We start from the raw sequence: 11,231 nt of genomic DNA, 5'->3' as shown, positions 1-11,231 counted from the left end.
GTAACCTATCCTCAACGTTAAAGTTTCGAAATTTGATAACAAGATAGAAAACCTAATATAAATAAATAAATTAATTAATTAATTAAGTATTAAGGTTTATTTGTGTTACGTGTTTTATTAAGTGTTTTATAAAGTCCCTATTAAGTGTTATTTCTTATTTTCTATCTAGTTCTCTTCATTCCTACCTAGCATGTATTTGATGTCAGTAATTAGTATATAGAACATCATATGTTTGACAATTCGGTGGCAAATATAGTTCATTTATCACATGCCATAGCGATGAAACAGCATTGCCAACGAAATTATTTTCGGCTTTCTCCTTCAATTAATTTATCCTAAAATCCATGTAAACCACAATGGTGGGAATACCCTACAATTATCATAGAAGTGACTTACTAATTCAAAGGAGACCCATTACCGCGGCAATAAAATTTTACTAAGTATTTCAAAACCGTTTTTCGAAGAACAAGAAATTATTGTGACCATAGTCAATCAACAACATAAGCAGCCCCGGTTTTGGAGCAGTTGCTGATACCGAAGTTACAGTAATCGAGTCACGAATTCAATGAGGACGACGTCCGCCGTGACACCTAATATCACGTTAATGCAGTTAAGTACTTACCGATCGAAGTCGCCACCGTGAGAGAATACAAGAATGCTTTGGCGAAGTTCCATTCGTACTCTGGGGCACGTCGCTCGGTCACAGGATCGCTGGCGGAACTTCCAACGTAGGTCCCGACGTTCTGGGTCGCCTTCATGTCCTCGGTGATCCTCTTCACTAGTTGTTCCTGAAAACGTGCGATCTCCTGCGCGGCCAGCCTAGTCCAATTCTCACGGTAAAGAACGTTCAGGCTCTCCGTGATTATCCAAATGTTCTCCACGGTCTTTGCTCTGGCCTCGTAATTAACCTTAACACGAGAAAACGTCCCGTTGAAATATTGCACACTTAAATCCAACCGAACGTATTTTAAATCTAATTCCTAACCCATCGCGCTCGGAGCTATTTTAATTCCAAAACCAAATTTTTCTTCCGACCCAGAATATTTCCATTTTACACGATTTTGTTCATTTTATTCGTACGGCACTGGTTCAATTTACACGCACAATACTGAAATGTTTACTAGTTTATAAAATAGGAATTTAATAATGTAAGAAATATTTTGAATAATTATATGCCCATTTTTAGTGGCAACTCAGAGTCGCCACTCGAGTGCGAAGGGTTAACTTAATTTTAGTTCTCAATGAGGTTTATTTATAAAGTTCCCTGTCCTTACAATAAATGAAATAGGCTTCGTAGTGTGAATGTCCTACAAAATTAGTCTACTGACTAGACTGCTGATCTTAGTAATAGAAACTTATTTCTATTTTTAATAGTTTTAATAGGTCAGAAGTGATGTAACAATATCCGTAAATTCTTCTCATGTATTTATCACTTTATATTCCACCCCATTCTTGTCATAAATGCATAAAATCCGCAGTCTACCAATGACAAAACTTTTTAATTATTTTATTAAGAATCTTTTACCAATATATTCGCGACATTTTTTTTATTAAAATGAGTCCAAACATGCTATAATTTGAAGCATATCCGCTTGTTCAATTGACGTTTCAGTAGAGCCTCGATTATCCGAACTGATGATATTTGAATTCTCCATTATTCAGACACGTGGTACACATGTAAACAGTTCAGTCCGAAGTGATTCGTGCACAACAAAATTTATTGTATAAATTAGTAAAGATTTGACAGAATGAACGCGCAACTCCACTGACTGGTACTAATCGATCGGTAATAATCGAGGTTTTACTGTATCGTCAATTATATAAGAAAATATAATCCAAATTGTGTCATGTTTGGTGTCATTTCAATCAGAAAAATATCACAAATATATTGATAAAACTTTCCTAAATAAACTTATTAAAGAAAAATATTTCATTATCAACAAACTTTATGAAGAAGTAACATTTTTTAAAATCAGAGTCGTAGAAAGTAGCATTTTTACCTATTTTAATAATTTGTTTATTTCATATTAAAAACCGTATTTTACGAAAATAGCTAGGTGCCATGTGCCGTCCTGTCTGATACCTACACGGTTTTGTAATGAACAAAATTTTATTCTACGACATAAAACGACTGCCACAATTTTCGAAAATGTAGAGCATTTTACTATAGGTAAAATTTTGAGAGCAGTACGTCTTGAAGAATTAAATTTCTAACAAAAATAAGAACTGTTCATGACCATTGAATTTTAATCTCCACTTGGGTGCAATGCACACTGTAGAGGTACAGGTAGAAACTCAATTATACTTGTGAAAATAAAGAACGATATAAAAGTATAAAGAGGAAGAAATGCAAAAAAAGCATTAGAGCTGGCTGCAAAAATGCCTTCTATATTTCATTTTAGACTGCGAACACCGCAGTGTTGTTTTAAAGAACATTGCGGCAGATATTGCATATGCGTTTATACAGGGTGAGTCTCGTAACGTGACGATCTCAAATAACTCGTAAGTTATTTGTTGTACGAAAAAATGTTGCGAACAAAAGTTGCATGGTTTTTTGAGGGACATACAGTGTTCTAATCTGATTTTATTACTTTGCTTTTTTATCGAGATATGAGAATCACCTTCAATTTTTTGAATGAAATGTCTAATATTTTTTCTCAAATTCGGATAAATTATGAAATTCTGCGAAAAAAAGTATTGTACAAAGTGGGACTATATTTATAGGGTATAGAACACACTGTGCTGAGTAAAAAAGCCTTAGTAAACATAGGTCAAAGGGTGAACCGTTTCTGAGACATGAATATTTTTGTTTGCTAGCATTATGATCAGCTTACTTACTTCCTTGTAACTTCCTTGTTACTTTCTTCCTTGTGTTGACCTTTCGACCTATGTTTCCTAAGGCTTTTTTACTCAGCACAATGTGTTCTATATACCAAATAAATATTGAATGGTTTTTTTAACACCCTGTATGTACATATATTTTTGAAAGCTCAATAGAACGGTTGAAAACGTCATACAGTAATTGAGGGATCATTTTAAAAGAGAAGCTTCAGTTCTTGGGTTCAGGCATGACAAAAATTTTTCCATCTCCATAGTGTCGTTTGAATTCGCAAACTTTTTGACGAAAAGACTATAATTCCCCTCTCTGCTACATGATGTACAAATATTAAAGCCACAAACTAACGAAGAGTTCTGAAAGTACAGCCTTCGATAACGCTTTAATATGATTTCAGGTGGATCGTTGATCAATTTTTTTTTGTCAAATTATGATTGTGTTGGTACGACGTCAGCACCAATCACCGAATGCAACCATCGCATTGCGTTTGAGTTGGTATAACTGCCGCGTCGAGCGGTCTTCCCGCGTTTTCGTCGCGTCCTCCCACTACTCTGCGAGAGCATCGCGTTATGTTAGCGCGTCCGCTTGACCGCGTCGGGTTCAAAATTATATCTAATTAAAGGTTTTTCTAACACACAAGTGTTCTCGTCACTGTGCATTCTTGATCCCTAATCCTAACAAATAGTTTATATACCAGCAATTGAAGATCTCAGGGCAACAAATGGTTAGCTCGATTTCGACGTGATGGTAAAAGAACAAATTCTTTCGATAATTCGGTGCAACAAACGGTCATATCATGAGATGTTTGTAACTGTTTGTTGCCCCGAATGTTTACAGTCGCTCAGACTATTTGTTACTCCGAACGATTGATCTAAGTGGGCAGTCACGTCGAAATCGAGCTGACCGTTTATTGCCCTGAGCACTTCAATTGTTCAGCAAAGAATTATTTCAGTGTCTGGAAATTACGTGACCAATTTCAAATCGGTGTATAAGAAGCAGAATCAAAATTTGAAATAATAAGAATAAAAAGTTGAGAAGTACGAACATTGTTGTGAAGTTATACATAGATAGACTGCGGATTTTATGCATTTATAGCAGAAACGTAAATAAAATACAGAGTAGTGAATACATAAAAAAGAAGGGTATAATCCTACATTATTTTCAATTTATTATAATTAGTAAAATAAGAAACACCTTTATTTCACTCCTGCTTCTTACAATTAATGAAGAAGACTGTTATTTTGCATGAATATGTGCAGTTCAGCTATAGGAATTTCAGTACAAGTTTTGTATTTAAAAGTAGAAGGCGTGTTATTTTTTCATATTTACATCTAATAATCTTAGGATTTGATTTCATATATTTTATATCTCAAAAATATATTATTAAAACTATATATTCTCTTTTAAATTTTTAATAACTTACACATTGTTCCTTTATTTTCATACAAATGAACCCATAAACATATGTATATCAACTTGGAACCTAGTTGGTTTATAAACTATTTGAGGTAACAGCAAAGCCTATTGTGTTTTGTTCTCTGGTAAAGCTGTTTATTTACTTTTCTAAATGCTTATAGCTTGTGGCTTAGATATATATTCTTTGTGATTAGAACTTCGTTGTTAATCATAATTTGTTAGGAGAAAACGATGCGCAATTTCACGTGCAGCTCTGTCAGAAACAAGTTGCGGCCTACCCTTTCTTGAAGAAGTTGACACACTACCATAGGTTTTCTTTATTCTTGCAACCATCGTATGACTTACACCACATTTCACTGCAATTTGCCTTAGTGAAAAACTTGTATCGCAAAATGCAATGATACTGTTTCTTTTATCTGCACTAAGTGCTTTCATCTTGCCTTAGGCGTGTCAACTAACTTTCAAATAGGAGAAAAACTGTGTAAACACCAGTCTAAACGTGTCTTACTATAGTTGGCTATCAGTGTTTGTCGACAATTTCATTTCCCTAGCATTTGTGTACTATCTTGACTGTTTCTGATGAAACGTGCAAAACTGTAAACATTGCTTCAAATCCTTATTTTTGTAAAATATTATATGTATTGTTAATATTGTCTAACATAAACTGTTATATTTTGTTTATCACATTAACCATATAATTATTATTACCTAAGCCTTATCATTCAATTGAAAAATAGGTTGTATTATCACGTTTTATGTAAAACCAACGAAGTGTGTTTACACTTTTGCTCGTCACTGTATGTGTTGTCAATTCGGCTTAAACTTGTGTCTCTAACGTAGGGCATAAAAGTTTAAAGGAGTGCCACGAAATTTAAGACTAGTGACAGTGAATAACATCGTGAAAGTGGATATATTTTTGCAGCATACGGGTCCCTGCAGGACGGGTTTGACTTTAAGGGGGCCGGCAGGCATTTGGCCTTGACTGGCACGCTATGTTACGCTGTGCATTTTGTTCTAGACATTTTACGTCTTAAATAAGTAAGTAATCAATTAAAAATGCATACCACCGTGTTTGTACATGTCTTTGCTACGTCTGTCCAGAGCCTTTTTTTTCGATACGAACACTAAATCTCTCGAAATGGAGAGAATCTCTCTGCGGCAGCCAACTTGTGACGTCATACTTGCTTCAGAAAGCGAGTTTTCTGCCGAATATTACAAATTACTCCACGATGAGGTAGAAATTCGCAATTTGGGCTCTGGACAGACGTAGATTGGACTTTTAGGAAACACAAGTGACCACTTTTAAACTGCTCATTGCAATATTGAAGCGTCAATTTGTTAAGATTTTGACCCTTGCAAGTTCATATACGTATATTGCAGAGAGATTCTCTTAATTTCGAGAGGTTTAGTGTTCGTATCGAAAAAAAGGCTCTGGACAGACGTAGCAAAGACATATACAAACACGGTGGTATGCATTTTTAATTGATTACTTACTTACTTAAGACGTAAAATGACTAGAAAAAAGGCACAGCGTAATATAGCGTGCCCGTCAAGGCCAAATGCCTGCCAGCCCCCTTAAGGGAGGAAGAAAGTGAATGGGACGCTAGATCGATAAAACTTCGTTGAAACGAACTTTAACGGGAAAATGCGCAGATAATTCGATTGTCTTCGACTTCAATGGGAGATCACTGAAGATACAAAAAAGGAGTAATAATAAATATAGTATGATAAATCGAGATCCATTTATGTCGATGCGAGTGAAAACGTAATAATGAAATGAAGGCGATACGCAATTGGCAAAAAGATTATGTTTTGCTGAAAATTTCTTTGATTTCGATTATATTTTATTTAACCCTTACGCCAATAACTGGGTACCCGGGAAATTACTTTCAGATTCTTTTTAAAACTTTTTTAATGTTTTTGTTTACCAATAGTAAGACTATTATAGGTTTTTATGTTGTTGAGTGAACACAGATTAACTTATATTTGGGGCGTATTCGTTGAAACTTTCAAATGCAACACCATTGAACATCATCATACATTTTGGTTCTTGACATAAGGGTTAATTTTCATACTTTAGCAACATCTGACTTTTGCGATTATTGTTCTTTCTTCGACGTAAGGAACACAAATATTTGCGATCTTATCCGATCTTATCGGAAATAACAATATAATAACGGTAATATAACAATGTGATGGGCAAAAATTTGACTAGAAACTGCAGCTTTAAAATTTGTTTCTGCACCCAATTTCTCGAATTTCCCTTATTCCTCCGATCACTGTTCCATTGTTCAATTCAATAAAAAGTAAATATTTTCAGTTTGATAAAACGCACTAATTTAATAGTTTTAAACTGTATTTATATTCTAACTTTTCTTCGCAAATGGTCTTTTTGGGAATTATTGCGTGTTACCTCGTTTCTATTTAATGAAACGTTTCCCCATTGAATAATTTTATATTCCGAAATAATTGCTCCAGTTCAAAGAATACGTATACACGCGCGCACGCCAAACAATGCAAACCAAATTAGTTGTTTATGCCAGCAATTGAAATTGGATTACTCTGATGTTGACATGTTTGCTTCATTTTCATTTTGACCCCTCATTGAAATGAAAATAAGATTATAGAAACATCGCATTTGTTACTGCAAATATAGGGAATTTAAAGCGAATTAATTGCGCAGCAAATGTACATTTCTGGTATTCATGCGTTTGTGGAAAACGTTAATAGACATTATTGCAAATTGCGAGCGAAATATTCTTCCCTATGATTGGATTACTTCTGTGTATGCAATTAATAACCGAACTATGTGTGTACATTCACGTACACAATCTTCTCGTTTTTATTTCAGTGTTAACAATTGTATACCCAAACTATTACTTGCATACACTTTTTTTATATGGACGTATATTTCTTTCTAATTAATTACTGAAAATGCACCCAAAAATTGTTTTCTTTCAGTTGTATTTCATTTGATTAATCTTACCAGTTACTAACGAGTGGTATTGAATAAAAAAGCTTATTTACAAATCATATTAGTGGCAGGATTCTTCGACCAAACTATAGCAATTGGACAATTGAAAAATTCTAATTGAAAGTTGATAGTACGACGAAGTAGATTTAGATTTACAGTAATTACTGATTTATTAGATAGGAAAACTATGTTCATCCAGACTTTCTGGTTATAAGATTTTACTAAATCGTAGCGTATCCTACATAAAAAATATATAAAACTGTTACGAAATAATCCATTGGTTTTTCATAAAATGAGGACGAAAAAATTAAGCATAGAACAAATTTTGTGCAAATTTTGGAGGAATACGTATTATTTATTCACAGTATTAAAAAGTATAATATAGAAAAGTTTAATACGTTGTCATACTACTTCATACCGTTCTATAATTTCCATGCATTGGAGAATAGTAGGATATTTTATATTTAGCAAAGGAACAAAAGCAATCATCAATTTATTAATATTTTTTTTAAATATCAACTCTTCAGTTCCATTCTTTCAATTAACACGTAATGCTACATTTCGTTTTAAAAATTCGGTATTTAGACGTGGTGTATTTGCAGGAAACCCGTGATTCAAAATCTCTGCTGCAATATTATTTTTTACAGGAAAGCTGTCAAAAATTTATGAAGTACGTTCAGATAAAATTTATAATTATTAAGCGAAATATAAACACTCATTTGCAACAAGTTACAACAAATATACGCTGCGAATGCAACAAAAAGCGACCAATTTCATTTAACATAAAATTGAGAAAATTTTCAGTTCATGGATCTGTAAATAAAATAAAGTTACAATTCAACGTAATTATTTTTACGCTAAAGGCACAATAATTTTTCATAACATCGACAATAATATTTTGAATTATTTAATTATTAATAATCTGCTGCAATTGTTTTTATTACAAATATAGATCAGAAAAGTATTTTACATGATTACGTTGTATTTTATTTTAGATGTTGTTAGGAACTGAATAATTTTTTATTTCCATATTTAAAATATGGTATTAAAATACGATAGTATGTAACATTTATAACGTAATAAGTAAAATTGTACCGTTTTGAGGGATACATGCAACGATTCGATACATCGACACCTTATACAGCTCTTATTTGATGAGCCTTTACACCAACCGATGACACAGAAGGAAATGGGAAAAGAAAATTTCGGAGTAAGAACCAGCAGGTGTACCACTCACCTGTGTCAGCCAAGCTGTTGAGTTTCGTCTGGTAGGTTGTCCCCCCGCTATTGTGGTAGCAAGTGTCCTTTGTTGTATCCCAACCTCGGCACCGCTTTCAATGGCAAGGAAGATAAAGCTACCTAGCAGAGCGTAACCCACGAGGAGGGCACATATCCCTAGGTTTATAATAAAACCTTTCAGGAAGGAGTGCTGGCTAGCCTTGTCCGGCACTCCGCCGAAGCAGAGACACTTCACTTGTCTCGATGGATGTGTTTTCGAGCGGTCCGACGTGGATCTCTTCAAGGACGACGTATTGCCATTATTCGCGGGCTTGAAGCCCTCGTAAGCCCTGTAATGTCTCGCGTTGTCCTTCTCCATCCTCTTTTTTCCCGTCCTGTCGTATCACCTGGTTCTGTCCTCTAACTCACATTTGTCAAACTTGATTGGTATCTCAGCGCGGTCTGTCGTTCGCATTTCTCGGCTCACCTCGCTGATATCGGCCGGTTATCGACAAAAAGGCCCAAAAAGAAGAAAAATACGCAGACAAGCGTGGATCTCTAACCTGTTCGCAGCCCTCCTCTACGGCTAGCCTCGCGTTAATCAGACGGCACGCTACCGGAAATCGAACTTTCCCAAGCTGAAATGTTCCTAAGCACCTTCTCCAGTTCCCGCCCCCGTTCCACTATTATTCATTGTTCACTCAGCTCCCGGTGGCGAATATTAATCGTGTCGGTACGTCAACGTCGGCGGCGGACAGTTCTTTCCTCAACAGTTTTCTTCGTGACCATCGTCGAGATCTGCGCGAGTCTATTCGCGCCGGTCGGGACCCGTTCGCATGATCTGCCGAGTTATCAGATTTTCCAGTGCAGGCAAGTCTCGGTTCGAAACACTCCATTGGACGAGGCCAGCCGTGACAAATTACGAACGGTTTACACAGGAATGTCGAACGCGCCGGAACGGTCTAACATTTTCGACGGAAATTTCGCCGCGCGAAGACAGAGGGCCGTTGTCAGGGTATCGACACCTCGATCGCAGTCACTGTCGATTTTTATTATCCTCGTAGAAAATGGTCGTTCAACGGGTCCGGGATCGCGAGAGGATTTCCCAGGATCGGAGGTTCGATCGCGAGCGGGGCGGGCGCTCCCGTCATTTTTCTAGGGGACTGCCATGCCGTCCTCCGTGGAACGCGTTCCAGAATTCTATAGATAAAATCGATGTTTGAGATATTTGCTAGGATATTAGTTTCTCTTCAGGGCGAGGCGGAGAGTCTCTATGGACACCGGTCCTCTCTTACCTAGAATATTACCCCGCTAAGGGACGCATACGTTTAAGAAATGTTTATGTACGTCCGCGGCAGAGTAATGTTGAGTTTTATTAAAGAATCCACCATTACGCCGGGCATAATGTCCCCCGGTAAGTTCGAACGAGGCGCATCGGCGATCGCATCTCTCCGATCGGGCGGATTCGTTCCGACGGAGGAGATTTATATTTTACAGCGACGTTCCTTGATCGAGCGTATAGCTATTATATCGTCGAACGTGTCCCCGTGCAATTCTAGTCCGAAACCGTTGGCTGAAAGTTTCCTTGCCGTGGATGCACGCGTATCGATCAATCAAATTCGACGCGGCGATAGCAGGGAAAGTCGCATCACCGCGACAACCAGCACTTCTAGTACAAGGTCTCTTTCCCTCTGTTGGCAGGAAAATAGAAACTTAAGGAACAGCGCGGAGAGAATTTCAAGAGTGTCTCCATAAGTCGCTTAAACTTTCTTTCGTAGCAGATGAATGTAAAGCCACCGCAACGGTTCCTGCTATCCCGTCTATCCTTCGTGGTACGCGCAGAGTTAAGAGTAGCGTCGTCGCCGCGAGAGCTGGAGTCGCGAAGACGAAGACGAAGAAGAAGAAGAAGAAGAAGAAGTAGAAGAAGAAGAAGAAGAGGAGTAGAAGGGTGCAGTCGGAGAACGCAACCGGCAAAGAAGTGGATGGCAATTTCAAGGCTTCATTCCGACAAACCGGATTTCCAGAATAAGTATTCCCGATGCAAGTCGCGACTGCGTGGTTCCGCTCATCGCTCGAACCTTCTCCGTTTCTCCCATCGCCTTTCTCAGCGTCGTTTTTCCCTTCGTTTCCGCTTTGTTCGTCGACCTGGCAATCCCAATTTAATGCGGACTCGTTCTACCTCCAGGTGAGAACTCGCTGCGAAAAGCCGATTAACACGGTCAGACTTGATCCAGTAATTTGCCTGCGCCTTTCATGCCGTGCCACGCTGTTTTCATTCCGTACGCTCGGCGAATAAATCAGCAAAGCCGCGATGCGACGCGAGACAGGGGCGAGGCAGAGCGAGGCAGAGCGAGGCAGAGCGAGGCGACGCGCGAGCTGCCCCGTCGTTTTCCTTCCGCTCGATCGAGGTAATCTGCAAACAGAAACGAGAAAATAGGATTGGTCGATTGGATTTCACGTTTACTTTTCTTTACAGTACCAGCCCCGCGCGGTATTGCGGTAATATTTCAATGTGGCGCGAGAACCATCTCCGATGGAAATGGAACTGACCGTTTCACCGTTCCCATCCTACAAACACCCACCCACCCAACCCCCCTCACCCGCCAGGCTTCTTCTTCCAATGTTAAGGTAGTTTCGATATTCGAAACAGCGAGGCGTGAAATTTGCAAAGCGAGACATTATCGACGCCGCCGTGTTCGAGATGTGTTTGTGGGACAGGCGATTACGGAACAAAAGACTTAAGAAATATTAGGAAATAATACTCTCCGCATTCGATTATTTAGGAGG

At 37.8% G+C, this 11,231-nt stretch overlaps 1 protein-coding gene and 1 long non-coding RNA gene across 2 annotated transcripts in view; both read right to left on the bottom strand.

Annotated features, from left to right (window-relative positions):
- Positions 1-330: 330 nt before the first annotated feature.
- LOC143361922 (uncharacterized) lies at positions 331-9,988 on the bottom strand. The gene is made up of 4 exons (XM_076801639.1): positions 8,464-9,988; positions 623-908; positions 453-528; positions 331-370 (listed from the first exon to the last, which is right to left on the bottom strand). Exons 1-4 carry the CDS (start codon positions 8,821-8,823, stop codon positions 331-333), a joined length of 762 nt encoding a protein of 253 aa, XP_076657754.1. The 5' UTR covers positions 8,824-9,988.
- Positions 9,989-10,707: 719 nt separating this feature from the next.
- The window catches only part of LOC143364171 (uncharacterized), a 432,692-nt gene continuing 432,168 nt past the window's right edge, over positions 10,708-11,231 (bottom strand). The window contains exon 4 of the long non-coding RNA XR_013084010.1: positions 10,708-10,857. This is a non-coding gene — a long non-coding RNA (uncharacterized LOC143364171). The remainder of the gene's footprint in view (positions 10,858-11,231) is intronic.

Source organism: Halictus rubicundus, chromosome 2 (assembly GCF_050948215.1).
Source record: "Halictus rubicundus isolate RS-2024b chromosome 2, iyHalRubi1_principal, whole genome shotgun sequence".
NCBI classification, from domain to species: Eukaryota; Metazoa; Arthropoda; class Insecta; order Hymenoptera; family Halictidae; genus Halictus; species Halictus rubicundus.
Note: the sequence above shows the minus strand (reverse complement) of the source record. Positions and strands in the feature narration are given on the sequence as shown.